Source organism: Microcaecilia unicolor, chromosome 6, assembly GCF_901765095.1.
Source record: "Microcaecilia unicolor chromosome 6, aMicUni1.1, whole genome shotgun sequence".
NCBI classification, from domain to species: Eukaryota; Metazoa; Chordata; class Amphibia; order Gymnophiona; family Siphonopidae; genus Microcaecilia; species Microcaecilia unicolor.
The window spans coordinates 86,099,482-86,119,161 of NC_044036.1; the positions used below are offsets into that span (position 1 = coordinate 86,099,482).

Consider the following 19,680-nt stretch of genomic DNA (forward strand, 5'->3'; position numbering starts at 1 on the left):
CAGCGGCCCTGGACGCAACATCAAAAGTGTCATAAACTCCTCTGGCCAGGAATTTTCTGCACGCCTTCAGTTGCCTGACCACCTCCTGAAAAGGCTTGGCTTGCTCAGGGGGAAGAGCATCAACCAAGCCCGCCAACTGCCGCACATTGTTCCGCATGTGTATGCTCGTGTAGAGCTGGTAAGACTGGATCTTGGCCACGAGCATAGAAGAATGGTAGGCCTTCCTCCCAAAGGAGTCTAAGGTTCTAGGGTCTTTGCCCGGGGGCGCCGAAGCATGCTCCCTAGAACTCTTAGCCTTCTTTAGGGCCAGATCCACAACTCCAGAGTCATGAGGCAACTGAGTGCGCATCAGCTCTGGGTCCCCATGGATCCGGTACTGGGACTCAATCTTCTTGGGAATGTGGGGATTACTTAGTGGCTTGGTCCAGTTCGCAAGCAATGTCTTTTTTAGGACATGGTGCAAGGGAACAGTGGACGCTTCCTTAGGTGGAGAAGGATAGTCCAGGAGCTCAAACATTTCAGCCCTGGGCTCGTCCTCCACAACCACTGGGAAGGGGATGGCCGTAGACATCTCCCGGACAAAGGAAGCAAAAGACAGACTCTCGGGAGGAGAAAGCTGTCTCTCAGGAGAGGGAGTGGGATCAGAAGGAAGACCCTCAGACTCCTCATCAGAGAAATATCTGGGGTCCTCCTCTTCCTCCCACGAGGCCTCACCCTCGGTGTCAGACACAAGTTCACGAACCTGCGTCTGCAACCTCGCCCTACTCGACTCGGTGGAACCCCGTCCACGGTGGGGGCGTCGAGAGGTAGACTCCCTCGCCCGCATCGGCGAAGCTGCCTCCGCCGACGTAGTCGGGGAGCCTTCCTGGGAGGTGGCCGCTGTCGGCACCGCACGCGGTACCGACGTCGGGGACCTCAACCCGGGCGATGGGCCAGCCGGCGCCACGCTCGATGGTACCGGAGGCGCAAGCACCGCCGGTACCGGAGGGGTAGGGCGCAACAGCTCTCCCAGAATCTCTGGGAGAACGGCCCGAAGGCTCTCGTTTAGAGCGGCTGCAGAGAAAGGCTGAGAGGTCGATGCAAGCGTCGACGTCAGAACCTGTTCCGGGCGACGAGGCTGTTCCAGGCTGTCCAGAGTGGAGCGCATCGACACCTCCTGAACAGAGGGTGAGCGGTCCTCTCGGTGCCGATGCCTGCTGGGTGCCGAATCTCTCGGCGACCCAGAGCTCTCGGTACCGACATGGGGAGGAGACCGGTGTCGATGCTTCTTCGACTTCTTCCGAAGCATGTCACCGGAGCTCCCCGGCATCGACGAGGAGGACGTAGAATCCATCCGTCGCTTCCTCGGGGCCGAGACCGAAGAAGGTCGATCCCGGGGGGGCTGTACCGCAGGAGCCCTCATGGTAGGAGGAGACCCACCCGAAGGCTCACCGCCACCAGCAGGGGAATGGACAGCCCTCACCTGCACTCCTGACGATGCACCTCCGTCCGACGACATCAGCAGACGAAGTCTCGGTACCACCGACGTCGATGCAGTCGCCCGATGCCTCGGCGCCGATGCAGAGGTTCGATGCTTCGATGCAGTCGATGAAGCGGCAGCCAAGGAAGATGGTCCAGACGCTGACGACGTCGATGCACTCGATGCCTCCGGTGCCGATGCCGACGAAGAGCCCGAGAACAAAACGTTCCACTGGGCTAATCTCGCTACCTGAGTCTGCCTTTGTAACAGGGAACACAGACTGCAGTTCTGAGGGTGGTGCTGGGCCCCTAGACACTGAAGACACGCAGAGTGCCTATCAGTGAGCGAGATTACCCGGGCGCACTGGGTGCACTTCTTGAAGCCGCTGGAAGGCTTCGATGTCATGGGCGGAAAAATCACGCCGGCGAAATCAAAAGCCGAAATGGCGAAAATTGAAGCACCAAAATTTAGAGGGAGAAAAGTCTCGACCGAGGCCAAAAGAGGCCTACCCCGACAACGAAAGAAAACTTACGGGGCAAAAACTGAGAAATACGGGAAGGGCAGAACACACGAAAGGGTCTTCTGGAACACTACCGGAGCGCTTCCCGAACTTTTTCAAGGAAAAACAGCAAAAAAAACACGTCGAAAAGGACGCGCGAGGTCGACTCTCTGGGGCACGAACGGCGTAACACGACCGTACCGAGCACGGACGAAAGAAGACTGGCCGGCTCGAGCCGGTTTCGGGCGGGAAGACGGCCGCGCATGCGCGGTGCGCATGGGCGCGCGAGGACTAGCAAAGGCCTTTGCTAGTAAACTTTCCGATGGAGGGGGCTGCCGAGGACGTCAACCCATCAGTGAGAACAAGCAGCCTGCTTGTCCTCGGAGAAATCCTTCTGCCTAAATTAGGCGTGGATCCCCCAAATTCTATAATACTTTGAACATCTTGTATAAGTGCTTCTGACCCACTCATGTTCCTCCTATTGCCATGCCTTTTCATTTGCATGCTGAGATTTACACACACATCTTTATAGAATAGCACCCAGCAAGATGCATGCGTAGATCCAAATTGTTAACAATTATCACCAATAATTGATTGTTAGCACCAAATTATTGGTGCTAATTGGCTTGTTGTGCACCCATATTTGTGCATGCAATTTTGACCGCTATATATAGAATCATAGGGAAAGTGTATGGGGACAAACTTAAAGATCTCAATATATAATTTAGAAGAAAGGTGGGAGTTCATAGAAACATTTAAACTCTGTAGCTTAAATTGAAAGGAAGCTCTGGAATCAGGGGGCACAGTATGACAGTGAAAGGGGATAGACTCAAGAGTAATCTAAAGGAAATACTTCATTTCAGAAAGGGTGGTGGATACGTGGAACGGCCTCCGAGAGGAGGTGGCGGAGGTGAGGACTGTGAATTCAAGAAATACAGAGGATCTCTATGGGAAAGGAAAGGATAGTAGAAATTAGTAGTTGGTATGGACAGTCAAGCTGGATAGGCCATATGGTCTTTATCTGCTCTTATTTTCTAAGTTTCTACAGTTCTATACTAGAAATAGAAATAGAAAAAATATTTTATTGGAAGGATACAAGTGCTTTTTCAACATGCTATGCAGAAAACACTACACATATATAGTACATGGTGTGTTGAATAGATAAAGAAGAAGCATTAAGGGGAGCCAAGGTAAGAAAAAAGAAGAAAGACTTTAAAAATAATTAGAAGACTGGAATCAATGGATAAAGTCAACTCCTTTATGCATACAAACTCCTCTTTTGTTCAGTGCATGCTATCAAATTCAGGGCAGATTTAACTTTTTAATGGCACATTCCATCACAGGCCACATAGAATGGCAAAGGAAGATCTTAATATAAAGGAGCAACAGTGGAAGTGAAGCACAGATGAAATTAAAGGAAGTGGCATAATTTATTTATTTAATGGGATTTATTAACTGTCTTTATGAACAGATTCACCCAAGGCGGTGTACAGCAGGTCCAATTTAATATACAACTTACAATTTTGTTAACAACATAACAATAGTAAAATGACCAAATATAAACATAAATCAAATAAATGAGGTAAACTTGGAAATATGATGTAAGTACTTTACAAACAATACCATAATACATAGCATGGAACAATATTCAAATGTAATACGATGTCAGCATAATACCAATGAAACACCAAATAAGCAGCAATAGAACATTCAAATAACAGCTATGATGTTAATGCTTTTCTATCTAGCTGAGGGGTCAAGTACAGATATATAGATGGAGACACATAATGAAAAATGCTAAATAGAGAATAGAGAAGGAGTACAAGAATGAGATAGAGAATAAAGATACAGAAAGGAATTAACATGAAGAACAGGAAAGAGAAGATTGAGATCATTAATGCACATTTAAAGGGGAGGTCAGTCAGTGATTTTAGAAGAGGCATGCAATGTTTGAGGCATCATGACTGGCAATATGCATGGTAAGCAGAATTTCAAGATGGCTGCAGGGGAGGAGGCTTCTAAAGTACCAGTACTAAATCACTACGAAGTATCTAAAAATCAGATATCATATAGCTGAAATGTTAAAGAGGTGGTAGCGATATAAGGAAGGCATTGAAAGGTAAAATAGGAGGAAATCAAACAGGATGTTAAGAATGGTAGCAGACTTAGGAAGATCAGTGTGGTTTAACTGAAAGGAGAGAAATAAGAAACAAATAAGAGAGATAGTTGAAGAACCAAATGGTTAGAAAAATATCTTGAGAACCAGGGAGGCCAGGGATCAAATCCCACTACTGCTCCTTGTGATTTTGAGCAAGCAATATACTCCTCTATTGTTTCAGGTACAAACCTAGAGTGTAAGTCCTCCAGGGACAAGAAACACATACAGGCTCATTTTTGAAAGAGAAGGGTGTCCAAAAAGCGACAGAAAAGGCACATGAGCGTCCCTGTGAAAGAAGGTCGCCCAAATTCAATAATCAAAACAGGACCATCTATGGTCATCCCCACAGGGGGCGTGTTACTGGCGGCGTTACGAGATGGGTGCCCCCAGCGTATAACGGCTAGCGAAATGGTTTCGCATGGGTGTGAACATGGGCGTCCTTAGTTAGACCTGAAATAAAAGTGACCAGGATAAGGGGGAAGTCTTCTTTAGACCCATTAGCGATTTTGTGCAGTTGGAGAGTGGCGAGAGCATTGTTGGGAGAGAAAGCTGAGAGTTTGTCGAGTACCTGTTACCTTTGTCTGTGTGCCATAGTCGGAACGTTTTCACCCTCACCTGCCTCATTTGTGTTTTACCTTTTCAGCTTTCCCTACCCATTCTAGCCCCCAAATCCAGACACCACTACTCCTTCCTCTATCTCCCCCACCCCCTTTCCCGATCCCTCTCCATTCACTGTCTCCAAGTTCATAATTCATTCCCTTACCTGTTTGAAGTCTCTGTTTGTCTCTTTGTCCTGTGTACTGCTGTAGCGTGTTTGTGAAGACTGTCGTTTGCTGCTTGGAGAGTGAGTGGCTAGAGGGAGTGGCAGGAGAGTTTGCAGTGGGTCAGAGAGTGCTTGCAGTGTGGCTCTGCTGTGTGTGACCACATTGTTTGTCTGTGGTGGGAGAGTGAGTGTCAGCTTCTGTTTGTTGCTGCTGTGTTTCACCAAGTTGGTAGGGAGAGGTGAGCACTGGTGGCACTGCATTGCACCTGTAGTGTGGGGAAATGGAGGCACTAAATGCACAGGTGGCTTACATGTTGGAGGAAGAGGAGAGGCAGCGCAGGAGGTACTCACGCCCCAGATTTTTCAGGCCCCATAGGAGTTACCTAGACCTCACTGACCTGCAGTGTCTCACTAGGTACCGCTTTGATAGGGCTGCCATTCAGCACCCTTGTGACTAGCTCAAACTCCTCCTATAGCCCAGGACCCTTAGGAACAACCCCATCCCTGTGCACCTAAAGATCACTGTTTCTCTATCTTTTTTGGCCACTGGGAGTTTCCAGTCTGTCCTATTTGTGAACACGCGTCTCACCCAGGCTTCCATTTCTGCCTCATCCAGTTCCTTGATGCCTTCCTTACCCACATCTCTGAGTACATCACCTTCCCCACCACCCCCCAGGCCCTGCAGAACAACATGGCTGACATCTACGCCGTAGCTCGCTTCCTCTCGGTCATAGGTGCCATTGACTGCACACATGTTGCACTCAGACCCCCTTGGGCACGAGAGGCCACTTATAGGAACAGGAAAGCATTCCACTCACTCAATATGCAAGTTGTTTGTGACGCCCAGGGGGAGATTCTAGACGTGTGTGCCCGATACCCAGGTTTCACTCATGATGCCTATATATTGCAGCACTCAGGAATCTTCCGCAGGTTTGAGCGAGGGGAGATCACTGGCGGATGGCTCCTAGGTAAGTACAGCATGGATCTGCCCAAACTATACCTCCTCCACCACACAACCCTCAGCACTGTCTCCCTCCAGCTCACTCCACAACCTACTATTCCCTCCCCCCAACTCCACAAGGTACCCGCTCCAAACAAGACACACTCATCTTCTCATCCTGCTTCTCCCCAAAGGTGACAGACAGTGGTGTTCCTAGCCTGGATGACACCCGGGGCGGATCGCCGATGCGCCCCCCCCCCCAGGTGCAGCGCGCCCCCCCTGCGAAATGACACCTCCCCCCCCGGCGAAATGACACCCCCGGGTGCACGCCGCTGGGGGGGTGCCACAGTGTGTGCCTGTCGGCTCCGAGTTCGCTAACTTCGCTCGTTCGCTGCAGCTCCCTCTGCCCCGGAACAGGAAGTAATCTGTTCCGGGGCAGAGGGAGCTGCAGCGAACGAGCGAAGTTAGCGAACTCGGAGTCGACAGGCACGCACTGCGGCACCCCCCAGCGGCGTGCACCCAGAGCGGACCGCCCCCACCGCCCCCTTGGTACGCCACTGGTGACAGAGGCTACCCACAGCGGAGTTGGCTCATGACCCCATAGTGCACCCACAAACAGGATCAGAGGAGAACTACAACAGTAGACATTGGACCACCCATGGCATCATTGAGCGCACTTTCGGACAACTTAAGAACAGGTTCCGATGTCTGGACTGTTCTAGAGGGGAGCTCCTGTACAGCCCCCAAAAGATGGCAAAGATATTCCGTTCCTGCTGCATGCTATATAATTTGGCAATGTGCAGAGGACAGGCCCTCCCAGAAGAGCAAATTCTAAATACAAAAACTTCCACTCAGTACAAAACTACAATAGTAATGGGGAAAAGCCTCAAAGAGCTCCCAGATCAAATATCCATCTGTCGGAGCTAAAGCAGACCAACTAGTCTTCTCTTCATCATAGGCAAAAACCCCATATATGCAGTATATGCATATTTAGAATTTGTTCCTATCTCCACACCTCCCAGAAGAGCCACAGCCACCACAGCAGCAGGCCCCAGATGAGCAGGATGAGGAGCCCCCTCCACCTCCTGCCTACAGAGCAGAGCACACACCAGCTGGGGGACAGAGCCAGGCAAAGACTGATCGAGACAAGTTTTGTGTGAGAGTAAGTTGACATTTATTTCTATGACATAGTATTTACACCCCCCCCTTCCCACCACCATCACCCGCTCTGTGCATATTCCTCTCCCTCCAACCCTCACCCCCCACCTGTCCAGCATGTCCCATCACTTTCCTACCGTGTTCCTTTGCAGTTGGTGCTGCAGGGGAACTCTGTTGAGAGTCTTCTGATGAGCTTCCACTCTCCTCCTCTGTGTCTACGAGGCAGCCTGCTGCCTCGGCTGCCCTGTGGAAGTCCGGCCATCTTGCACTCTGTGGCTTGCCCTGCAACCTGGGGACAGGACCCAGAAGGGGAGCTGGTGTCGTGGCTGCTGGACCAGTGGCTGGGGAGGCTGAGGATCTCAAGCTCCTCTTCTTAGCGGGTGGTTGCTGTGCAGAGGTGGAAGTAGACACCAATTGTTGCTGCTTCAGGGCTGTACTAGGTGCTTTCAGGTCACGGCGTAGGCCCTCGATGCTGTGCTCCAGCCGTTGGAGCTGCTGTACCACTTCATGTTGGGTCTGTACTGCTTCCCGTTGCACCTGGAGTGCTTCCTGTTGCAGCTCCAATTTCTGGCGCCAGTAGTCTTCCACATTCTGGCCCAGCAATTGTGTGGTGAGGCACAGTAGCTGCCTCCTCTGGCTGGATGGCCTCTGCTGAGGAGATGCCCCCCCCCCTGCATATTCTTCTTCTTCTTCAGTGCCACCATCGGCAAAAGCTGCGGGTGGTAGAGGGAGAGCCTTTGCTGTGGGTGGTGGAGGGAGAGCTGGTGGTGCTGCTGCTGGGTCCTGTGGTTCCACCCCATGGTCCTGTGTGGTGTCTTGTGCAGGCCCACTGGTTTGCTGCTCTGTGTGCTGGGGCTGGTGGCCACTAGAGCCAGCATCTTCATCTGACTAGCTAAGGATACTTGCCAGCTGTAAGAACTATAAACCTGACTGCATGCAACAAGTCATTTCTAATTCCATTTTGTTTTGCCATCTCCCATTTTTCTCCTTCTAATGTTCCAGATAGACAAGCATGCAAGTTTACATACTTAAATCCAGGCCCTCCACTTTTACCTAACCTCTCTTACCTCTGTTCTTAGTATTGGCCTCTGTGTCTGTCCCAAGCACCTTAAAGACTCTCACAGTTTGGATTTTTTTGTATCTCCATTGGTGGACTATTTCAGGTATCTACCAGCTTCTCCATAAAAAATATTTCTACAAAATTTCTCTGAGCCTCTCCTTCTGCCCCTTTTATTCCCGTAATCTCTTGTCCCTGAATTTCTTTTTCTATAGAAAAGTGAAGCTTCTTTTACATCCCTGCTAGTTCAATTTATTATAATAAAGTTGGCTTTTGTGAGGTACATTGCTTTTTCCTCAGTGCATGAGATGCAATTGCCAACTATAGCTATTTAACAATCACTACTTCTACTATTACCATTAAACATTCTCATCATGTTACCACTATAGCTATTCAATAATTATTACTACTAGCATTACTATTAAATGTTCTTATGCTTCAACTAGAGCCATTCAACAATCACTACTGCTACTATTACCATTAAACACTGTTATCATGCTACATCTATAGCCATTCAATAATTATTACTACTAGTATTACCATTAAATATTATCATGCTAAAACTAGAGCCATTCAACAATCACTGCTGCCGCAATTATAGCCATTCAATACTCACTACTACTATTACCATTAAACATTCTTATCAGGCTACAATAGAGCCATTCAATAATCATTACTGCTACTATTACCATAAAACATTCTTATGATGCTACAACTATAGCCATTCAATAATTATTACTATTAGTATTACCATTAAATGTTCTTATCATGCTACAACTATAGCTATTCAATAATTATTTCTACTAGTATTACCATTAAATGTTCTTATTATGCTACACCTATAGCTATTGAATAATTATTACTACTAGTAATACCATTAAATGATATCATGGTAAAGTGTATCTTGTTAGGGTGACAGGGGCTGTATGAGGCATGTGTGTGTGTACAGGTTTTACACATTGTGGAGCCCAGGGCAGAAATTAAGGAGGGAGCCCCTGATCCCCTATCCCTCCTATCTCCCCACTTGCATTGCTACTACACGGTCTAGGTATCTCTTCCCCTTTTCCTCACCACAGTCTGTCTCCCTCCCTTCCCCAGTCTGCTTTAAAATTTTTATTTCCCTTCTCGGAGGGGCCCTGGAGTGGCAGCCATTCTCACAAGCTGCCTCTGCCTGTTCCGAAGCTTTCTCTCGCTGCCATGATCTGTCCAGGTGGAAACCGGAAATTGTGTCAGAGGGGGCGGATCGTGGGAGAGAGGGAAAGCACAAAATTTAGCAAGCTAGCATACAGAACGTTTAATTCACGAAGTGTTGTTTGGCTAGCTCCCCAAAATTAGATGACTAGGCAACTTTTCGAATGTGGATCCATTAGACTGTACAACGGCTCAATGATTACTGAGTCATGCTTTAAAGCATTCAGGCACTTTCTTGTTAAAGTTAATTGGGAAAATATCTTTTATCTCAAAGTCACTTTTAGCAGCCTTGTTCACTAGTACTGTGAATGCCTCTCCCCAGAAGAAACATTCCTACCTGTCTGCACAATGCTAGAGATGTGTTGACTCTCCTCTTGTCCACGCATAGTGTTCAGGTTAATGTCATACTCCGTAGCTGGCTGTAGGTGGCTTAGCGTATATTCAGTCAAGTTACTGCTGATCACAATGCTGTCCACTCTCCCTGCAGGCACACAACAAAGTCCAATTGTCACAACAAAATCCTCTGATCATTTTAGGAACATCATGGCACCCAGAGAACTGTGGGACAGAGACACTGAGTTAATGATGACAACCATTGACAAGCTGGTAACCATTCTTCTGAAGATACTCAAGATTTTATTTGTGAAAGAAAAAAAAAGCTAGCACACCATCATCAGATTTTACAGACATAGTTATGAAGTAATTCTTTGTCCTAATAGTCTTTGCATACGCTGCACTGCCAAATGGTCAAACTGAGTTTCACTTTTGATGTACTTGATAAACTGTTAATAATTCACTCTAATCACGATACACTACTTAATCCTGTCCGTATCTGGGCAGTTCTGGGTGGGGGCTGCAGGGCTAGTGTTTATAGTTTTGACAGGCAGGGTAGAAGCAATGTATACTTACTTGCCAAGTCTCCCACATTCCCACTGGTCTAGTGGGGTGCTTCAGCCTCCCCCTCCATTGGCAGCAGAAGCATTATTAAGACATCATCTCTTGTTACTACAGAACCAGTCTTGCAATAAGAGCTGTAAAAGCTCATGGCTCAAATCGCAAGACTGGTAGCAAAGAATAACATCTTATTAATGCTTCTACTGCTGACTGGGGATGAGTGCCACAAAGAGTCAGTATGTCTGAAGGGAGAGGGTAGAATCCCTCAGGAGCGAGGGGGCTGTAGTGCTTCTAGTGGGTTGGTGACTGAGTGGGTGAGTGAATGGAAGGGTAAGTGAATGGAAGGGTGAGTGGGTGAGTGAATGGAAGGGTAAGTGAATGGAAGGGTGAGTGGGTGAGTGAATGGAAGGGTGAGTGAGTGGGTGGGTGGAAGGGGGTGAGTGGGTGGGTGGAAGGGGGTGAATGGAAGGGGGGTGAGAGGGTGAATGGAAGGGGGTGAATGGAAGGGGTGGGGGATGGGGGTGAGTGAATGGAAGGAGGGTGGGTGGGGGTATGAATGGGAGAAAAAGAATTGGGTGGATGAGTGAGTGGGTTAGGTGGGAATGGGGGGGGAGCATTGAGTGGAAGAGTGGGTGGGAGAGGTGAGAATGGAAGAAAGAACATCAAATGAGAGGGTAGATGAGTAGGTGGAATGGGGGAAAGATCATCAAATGAGTAAGTGGGTTGTCTCTAGTGGGGGGAAGGAAATGTCTAGTGAGGGGAGGGTGCAAGAAAGAGAAGAAACAAAAAAGGGGAAGTAAAAGCCTCTAGATTAGTGGTTCTCCACTTTTTTTCAGCTGTAACACACCTGACGGATGATATTCACATCCGCAACACACTGCATAATGACCCTCATGGTCTTTTGGTATGATATAGTATGAATTAAATGTAAACATGCTCTGCATCCACAAAAAACCTATCTCCCCCCAACAACAGGTGCAGATCATAACTAGCAAATTTTCTCCACGGAAGTTACCATATAAAAAAGATATATATACATATTCTGATAAATATCATCTGGAGTGGATGAGTGGCCTAATGGTTAGTGTAGTGGGTTGAGGACCTGGAGAACTGGGTTCAATTCCCGCTGCTGCCTGATGGTCAGTAGTTGAGATCCTGGGGAACCAGGTTCAATTCCCTCTTCAGCTCTGTGTGACCCTGGGGAAGTCACTTAACCCTCCATTGCCCCAGGTACAACAGTAGTACAATGCACTACTTAGATTGGGAGCTGACTAGGGACAGACCCCAGTACCTGTAAAATGAAACTGTAAACTGCTAAGAGAAAGAAGAAATGACCTAGATGTTAGGAAAGGTTGAGTTACAGGGAAGGAGCTGGGGTTGCTGAGGGAATGAGAATCAGAGAAAGTTAGATGAGGGCTTGGGAGAAGGTGAGTACAGAGGATGGAAATAGGGGACTAGAGAGGGAGGGAGTGAATGTGAAAGGGAGAATAAGCTTGGAAAGGAAAGAAAGAGATGGGACAATCAGAAAACAGGGGAAAGAAGAATGGAAAAGAGACACTGAAAAAATAATTTAAGAGAAGGAATCATACAAGAAAAGTGTAAAAGAGAGACTGGAACTAATCTAGTTTGAAAAATAAAATGCCAAGACAATAAATGTAAAAAAGAAAAAAAAACATTTCTAGGAATTGGAATGTATCCGTTTTATGAAATGTGCTTCTTCTTATTTTTGCATTTTCTTGTGTATAGAATGAAATACATTTCTGTTTTTTTTTGACAAATACAGTACTGCTTATTGAGTCTATCTTTCTTAGAGATTTTCATTTCATTTTTTGTCTTTCTAATTTATGATCTTTCATTTTGTGTTGGCTGAGGGTCAATCCATGCTCTGCATGTGTGATGGAGGTGAAAAATTCTGCTAGCATGATCTGTAGCAGTCTAGCTTATTCAAGTTTCCCAATAGTAGCAGTATTGGTGCTATTTACAATGTCATCCTACATCCAGTGGCGTACCTAGGGTAGTTGACACCCGGGGCCGGTAATTTTTTAACACCCCCCCCCCCCCCCCCCCAAATCCAGTACTAGGCATACCGAGAATACAAAACACTCAGGACCTATAGAGCAATTCTAGCATATCATAAGCAGTCATTTCTACCAGTCACACAAGGAAAAGGAAAGCATCTTAAACACTACAGTGAGCACTAGAACATCAATTCACCTATTGTAAAACAAAAACAGACAGATTAGTACAGATCGTCGATCCTGCAGTCAATGCCAACCGAAAGCCATGTCTTTTTCACAAACACAGATACACCCTAATCCACTATAGAATAAGTAATCATAAACTTTCTATTTAGACAAAAATTAAACTGAACCCCCAATGCCAGACTCTGCAAACAATGCAACACCACAGACACTGTGTACTGTGTACCCTAGTACTGTGCAAAATATAAAGACAGCAGATGTAAATTTGAAAAAACTAACAAATAACAATCACCACTTTACAAATTAACAAATAGAAATAAAACAAATACAGAAAATAAAATAATACCATTTTATTGGACTAATACATTTAGCTTCCAGAGGCCAAAATCTCCTTCCTCAGGTCAGTACAGTATAGTGCTGTTACAGTATCCTATCCTGACCTGAGGAAGGGGGTTTTGTTAGCTGAAAGTTAAGTCAAAATGTATTAAAATTAGTCCAATAAAAGATTACCTTATTTACATGTTCTATTTATAAACAACACAGCTACAATACTATATCCTAAAGCAAAATAATAAAAATATATATTTACAGTTTGTTTTCTCTGGTTTCTGCTTTCCTCATCTTCTTTTCACTGTCTTCCTTCCATCCAGGATCTGTCTTTGCTCTCTCTCTGCCATCCAGTGTCTGCCCTCTCTAATGTCCCTTCCATCCACTGTCTGCCCTCTCTCTCCCTTCCATCCACCATTTGCCCCAGTCTGCCCTCTTTCTCTCTCCCCCTTCCACCCTCCATCTGCCCTTTCTCTCTGCCCCTTCAATCTGTCTGCCCTCCCTCTCCCATCCATCCAGGGTCTGCCCTCCCTCACGCTCCCCACTTCCATCCAGGGTCTGTCCCTTCTCTCTCTGCCCCCTCTTTTCAGCCCCCAGTTCCACCTGCCCCTAGTTCCAGCACCAGCCCACATCTCCCACCTGCCCCCCTTTTCAGCCCCACTATCCCACCAGTCCCCAGCCCTTTTCTCCCATCAGTCCTGAGCTTCAGCCCCCAGCCACTTCTCCCTGTCCCCTTTTCAGCCCCTAGTTTTAACCCCAGCCCTTTTCTCTCACCAGTCCTGAGCTCAGCCCCAGCCAGTTCTCCCTGTCCCCTTTAAAGCCCCCAGTTTCAGCCCCTGCCCCGTTTCAGCCCACAGTTCCAGCACTAGCCCCCTTATCCCAAATACCCTCCTTTTCAGCCCCCAGTTCCAGCCCCCTTCATCCACCACATGCTTTGCATCCCCCTTTTCAGCCCCAGACCCATTCTCCCACCTGCCCCAGGCATGGACCCATTCTCCCTCCTGCCCCCTTGTCAGACCCCAGTTCCAGCTTCAGACCCCTTCTCCCCTCTGAGCACCTCCACCCCTCCCCAATCCCCTTCTCCCCTGTGAACACCCCTCTCAGCTCCCCCACCCCAATTCCCTTCTCCCCTCTGAGAACCCCTCTCCAGTTCCCTTCTCCGCTCTTAGAACCCCTCTGAGCTCCCCCCACCCCTCCCCAATTCCCTTATCCCCTCTTAGAACCCCTCTGAGCTCCCCCCACCCCTCCCCAATTCCCTTCTCCCCTCTGAGAACCCCTCTCAGCTCCCCCACCCCTCAACAATTCCCTTCTTCCCTCTGAGAACCCCTCTCCAGTTCCCTTCTCCCCTCTGAGAACCCCTCTGATCTCCCCCCACCCCTCCCCAATTCCCTTCTCCCCTCTGAGAACCCCTCTCAGCTCTCTCACCCCTCACCAATTCCCTTCTCCCCTCTGGGAACCCCTCTCAGCTCCCTCACCCCTCACCAATTCCCTTCTCCCCTCTGAGCTCCCCCACCTCCTTCTCCCATCTGAGTCCCCCCCCCCCTCCGTGGAGAGCGACAGAGCCCTCTTCTCCTGCCACCACCCTGCGTTTTTTTTTTAATCCATGCAGCAACGCAGGTATCTGCCCTGCTGTGTGCTGTGAAAAAAGAAAATCGCTTCGTTCGCTGGCGTCCTTCGCTATGTCCCGCCCTCGAGGAAATAGGAAGTTACCTGAAAAGAGGGCGGGACATAGCGAAGGACGCCAGTGAACGAAGCGATTTTCTTTTTTCACAGCAGGGCAGATACCTGCATCGCTGCATGGATTAAAAAAAAAAAACGCAGGGTGGTGGCAGGGGACGACGGAGCACCCCCCCATCTGCCGACACCCGGGGCAGACCGCCCCCACCGCCTCCCCCCTTGGTACGCCACTGCCTACATCCCTTGGCTTTTCTGTCAATGATGCTTTTAATGGTTGATAACCATTAACAGGTGAGAGAGCAGTCATTTTGGAGAAGACTTTGGAAAAAATTACAGATGATATCTACAGGTATTGGCTTATATAAACCTCAAGGGAAAATCTTGAAAAGTTCTCTGTAAATTTCATGGGCAGTATCCTGTGTGTGTGTGTGTGTGTGGTAGGGGTGGGGAGGGACAGGGTCACAATCAAGCTTATAAAGTATGCCAACCTGTAGATCCCTTGCTGACATTGTTCTTATGCTGTTGCAGTTGTAGTGGGCACTTTCTGAGGTGAAGAAGTTTGGAACACCATTATCTCTTTGAAGTCTTTGTGACTGTATTTTATATCTCACACTTTGGTCCCTAAAGGTAAATCCCTCATCCCTTTGTATAATCTATGCTAGTGATACAGGAAGTAACCAGGACTATTATTAGCAGTGCTCCCTCCTATCTAAAGGTCTAGGCAGAAAGAGGGGGTGTAACATTGAAGCTCTACTCCGCTTCATCCCTCTTACATGAAGACAAAACTTAATTCAGTACCTCAAACCACCAGGGTGCTTCTAGTTGCATCAAAACACATATTCTTAACAGACTACATACAATTATAAAATATATAGATATTTAAAAATAAGGTTTCAATTACATACATCCATGTGATCTGATCCCAGTCATTAGAGTGATTCTGTGATTCAGAGTCACTGTAACTTTCAGTATGCCATAGACAACAAGTGATTACCTTCAGCAGACTGGTAGGACAAGCGGTAGTGGTCAAATGATGATGTTGGTGGACTCCAAAACACTGTCACTGAGTCTTCGGTCACACTACTGATAGATACATCTCTTGGTGGGTCAATTCCTATAGGAATCCATATGGTACAATATATCAAATCATAAATTGACATGCACATCAAACACTAAAATAATTTTACTTTATTTTATCTCAGTCAATCCTGTTCAATATCTATGGTAGCAATTATTCAAGAAATGGATATATTTACAGCTGAATGATCTTGCAAATTAAAAGCTGATTTCTGTCGATTAGAACATCACTGGCGCCGGTCTGATGATGAGATGCCTAGGTTGGAGTGGAAAAGAGCCTTGAAAATTTATAAAACAGCAATTTATAATGCTAAAAAAAATCTTATTTTGCCTCAGCGAAAGATAATCCTTCTTTTTCATCTAAACAGTTGTTTACTATCTTTAAAGGTCTTGTACCTAATTCCTGCACAAATATTGATGTTGAAAGACATTCATCAGCTTCATATTTGGCTTCCTATTTTTCAGATAAGATTTTGAATATAAGAAAATCTGTTCCTCCACTGTTAAATGCAGTTTTTAATCTATCGACCTCAGCTGTGTTGAACTTACAAGCAGTATCAGCAGACAGATTGTGGGAGTCTTTTCAATCTGTCAATGAAGAGGAAGTGGTTACTCTTCTTTCTAAGTTAACGTCTTCTTCTTGTATTTTGGATAATTGTCCATCTTATATTATGAAATCACTGCCATCCTTAGTAAGTAAATGGATTACTTTGTTTCTGAATTCACTCCTTGATTTGGGACATTATCCCTTGAGTTTAGGTTGTATCGTCCTTACTCCTATTATAAAGAAAATGAATGCTGATCCTAGTTTACCTGCTAGCTTCCGCCCAGTGGCTACTATTCCACTTCTTTCCAAACTATCTGAGGCTTTTGTTGCCACTTATATGTTGTCTTACTTGGATAGGTGTAATTGTTTAAGTCCTCTTCAATTTGGATTTAGAGCATTTCATAGTCCTGAGTCAGCTTTATTAGCCCTTGTTTTAGATGCTAAACACATTTTATGGTAAAAGGTAAATCATTGGTTTTGTTGCAGTTCAATTTAACTGCAGCATTTGACACAGTGGACCATGAAATACTTTTGTTCAAATTAAACTCAATAGGTATCTCTGGCAGAGTCCTTTCACGGTTCAAAGAATTTTTGAAGTTATTCTGTTGAATTTTCTTTTTCCTGGGTACCACACTGTGGAGTTCCTCAGGGTTCTCCATTGTCGCAAATATTGTTTAATGTTTATATTATTAATATGGATCATGGTTTTTCATCATTAGTGGTACACTTTTACTCATATGCAGACAATATTTTGCTTTTGGTTCCTGTTAGTGAGAACTGGTCTGACACTACATCGAAAGTTGCCAAATGTATTGATTTGATTAAACATTATAGTTCGATTCATGGTTTTAAGCTAAATGCTGATAAAGTCAAGTTACATAGTCATGATCAGGGCATAGACTGTAGAAGTCTGCCCAGCACCGGTTTTGCTTCCCAATTACCGTCGTCACCACCAAATCTCCACTAAGATTCTGTGGATCCATTCCTTCTAAACAGGATGTCTTTGTGTTTATCCCACGCATGTTTGAATTCCCAATACTGTTTTCATCTCCACCACCTCCCGCGGGAGGGCATTCCATGTATCTACCACCCTCTCCGTGAAAAAATACTTCCTAACATTATTCCTGAGTCTGCCCCCCTTCAACCTCAATTCATGACCTCTAGTTCTACCGCCTTCCCATCTCCGGAAAAGGTTCATTTGCGGATTAATACCTTTCAAATATTTGAACCTCTGTATCATGTCACCCCTGTTTCTCCTTCCTCCAAGGTATACATGTTCAGTTCGGCAGGTCTCACCTTATATGGTTTGCAACACAAATCTCATACCATTTTTGTAGCTTTTCTTTGCACCGTTTCCAGTCTTTTTACATCTTTAGGAAGATACGGCCTCCAAAACTGAACACAATACTCCAAGTGGGGCCTCACCAATGACTTGTAGAGGGGCATCAACACCTCCTTTCTTCTGCTGGTCATACCCCTCTCTATGCAGCCTAGCATCCTTCTGGCCATGGCCGTCGCCGTGTCACATTGTTTCTTCACTTTCAGATCCTCGGACACCAACACCCCAAGGTCTCTCTCCTGAGTCAAGCTTACTAATCTCTCCCCTCCTATCCGGTATCTCTCTTTTGGGTTTCTGCACCCCAAGTGCATCACTCTACACTTCTTGGCATTTCCCTTTTTCCTTTCTCCTCTTTTGCTTTCCTTTCCCTGCCTACTTTTGTTTTGTTTTCAGATTGTATTTATATTCCCTTCCTCTCTTCCTCTCTCCATTCTAACTCTCCTTATAATCAATTTATTTTATGAGTTCATTGTAAGCCGCTTTGGGGCTGCAAAACTGTGGCAAAAGGCGGGGTATAAATGACCTAAAAATAAATGAATTTTAACTGCCAGACCCTCAACCATTCTTCTAATGTTTGGAGATCCCTTCTCATTGTTTCTACTCCCTCCAGGGTATCCACTCTATTGGCTATTTTTGTGTTATCTGCAAAAAGGCAATATCTCCCACAAATATATTAAACAGAATAGGCCCCAGCACCGACTCCTGAGGAAGTCCACTGCTCACCTTCTTTTCCTTTGAGCGGATTCCATTTACCACCACCCTCTGCCACCTGTCGGTCAACCAGTTTCCTATCCAGTTCACCACTTTTGGTCCTAAGTTCAACCCTTTCAGCTTATTCACGAGTCTCCTGTGGGGGGCCGTATCAAAGGCTTTGCTGAAAATTCCACAATTTTGGGAATAACATGTATAGAATGTTTGTACGTTTGGGAAGCTGCCAGGTGCCCTTGACCTGGATTGGCCACTGTCGGGGACAGGATGCTGGGCTTGATGGGCCTTTCGTCTTTTCCTAGTATGGCATTACTTATGTTCTTATGTTCTAAGGTACTTTTATCCTAAACTCCTTCTCATTATTACATAAGTCATAATCCAGTTTCAGTCTCTGTTACAGCACTGAGACAGTCTTAACTTTAATATCTAATTTTAGGAGAGAAATTAGTAGAGGCAAAATATTATTATCCTACAATTTGTAATGTCCAGTGCCTTTGACATGGTAGACCATGACATATTAGTGAGAATACTTGACAACACAGGAATATGCAGCAGAGTCCTTCAATGGTTCAAAGGGTTTCGCAAGTTGAGAGCACATCAAATGAAATTCACAGGTCTCATCTCGCCATCATGGACTTCTGTATGTGGTGTGCCACAAGGTTCTCCATTATCTCCTATCCTCTTTGACATCATCATTGCTCCACTTGGGAGGAAACTAGAAGAAGATGGCTTCAACACCTTTATTTATGCAGATGACGTGACCATTTACATACCTTTCAAAAATGATTTAAGCAAAAATTTGAATATTGTTAAAGTAGGACTAGACCTGATGGAATCATGGGCATCCACCTTCAAACAAACTAAATAGGGGAAAAAAACAAATTCCTAGTCCTTACTGATCCATTCCATTCATATCTTGCCAAAATATTTGTTAATGATCAATGTGAGTTCCCACTAGAACAGTAAATGAAAATTCTAGGTGTTACAATCGATCAACACCTTTCTTTTGATCTGCATATATCTCTAGTGATAAAGTTTTTAAAACTTTATGAAGGTTGAAAAGAATTAGACCCCTTTTATCAAAAAAAATTTCAGAAACTCAGCCCAAACCATAGTACTATCCCAATTTGATTATTGTAATGCAGTGTATGCTGGATGCAAGGACAGGGTCATAAAGAAACCACAAACTGCCCAAAACTCCCGCAAGCCTTATATGTAATGTCTCATGGTTTAACACAGCATTACCACTCCTTTACACATTACATTAGCTTCTGATCAAAGTCAGGGATGCCTTCAAATTATGTGTCTTTGCATTCCAAATTATCTATGATATGGCTCTGACTATATGCTCCCTTTGATTGACCTCCCTATGTGTAATTATATTCCTGGGTCCAGAGAATTCCTGATTCTCCATCATTCTAATTGTAAACAAATTGTTTACAAAACAGTCCTCTCTGCTGACTTCTCCTATCTATGTACTAAATGGTGGAATCTTCTGCCAAAGGCTGTTAGATCTGCATATGATTACAGTTGCTTTTGGAAACTATTACAAATTCTTCTTTTCAAAATGTTCCTGCAACAGGATAATGGAAGGCAGGTATAACCATTTTTATAAACTCCCTGAGCCCATACGCCAAGCCCCCTCCCTACCCATCTTCAAATCCTTGCTCAAAGCCCACCTCTTC

The 19,680-nt window shown here is 45.8% G+C and overlaps 1 protein-coding gene across 1 annotated transcript in view; it reads right to left on the bottom strand.

Annotated features, from left to right (window-relative positions):
• The window catches only part of TNR (tenascin R), a 198,218-nt gene that overhangs the window by 65,347 nt on the left and 113,191 nt on the right, over positions 1-19,680 (bottom strand). The window contains exons 11-12 of the mRNA XM_030206742.1: positions 15,319-15,438; positions 9,563-9,706 (exon numbers count right to left, since the gene is read on the bottom strand). Coding sequence (XP_030062602.1) covers positions 9,563-9,706; positions 15,319-15,438 — 264 coding nt within the window. The remainder of the gene's footprint in view (positions 1-9,562; positions 9,707-15,318; positions 15,439-19,680) is intronic.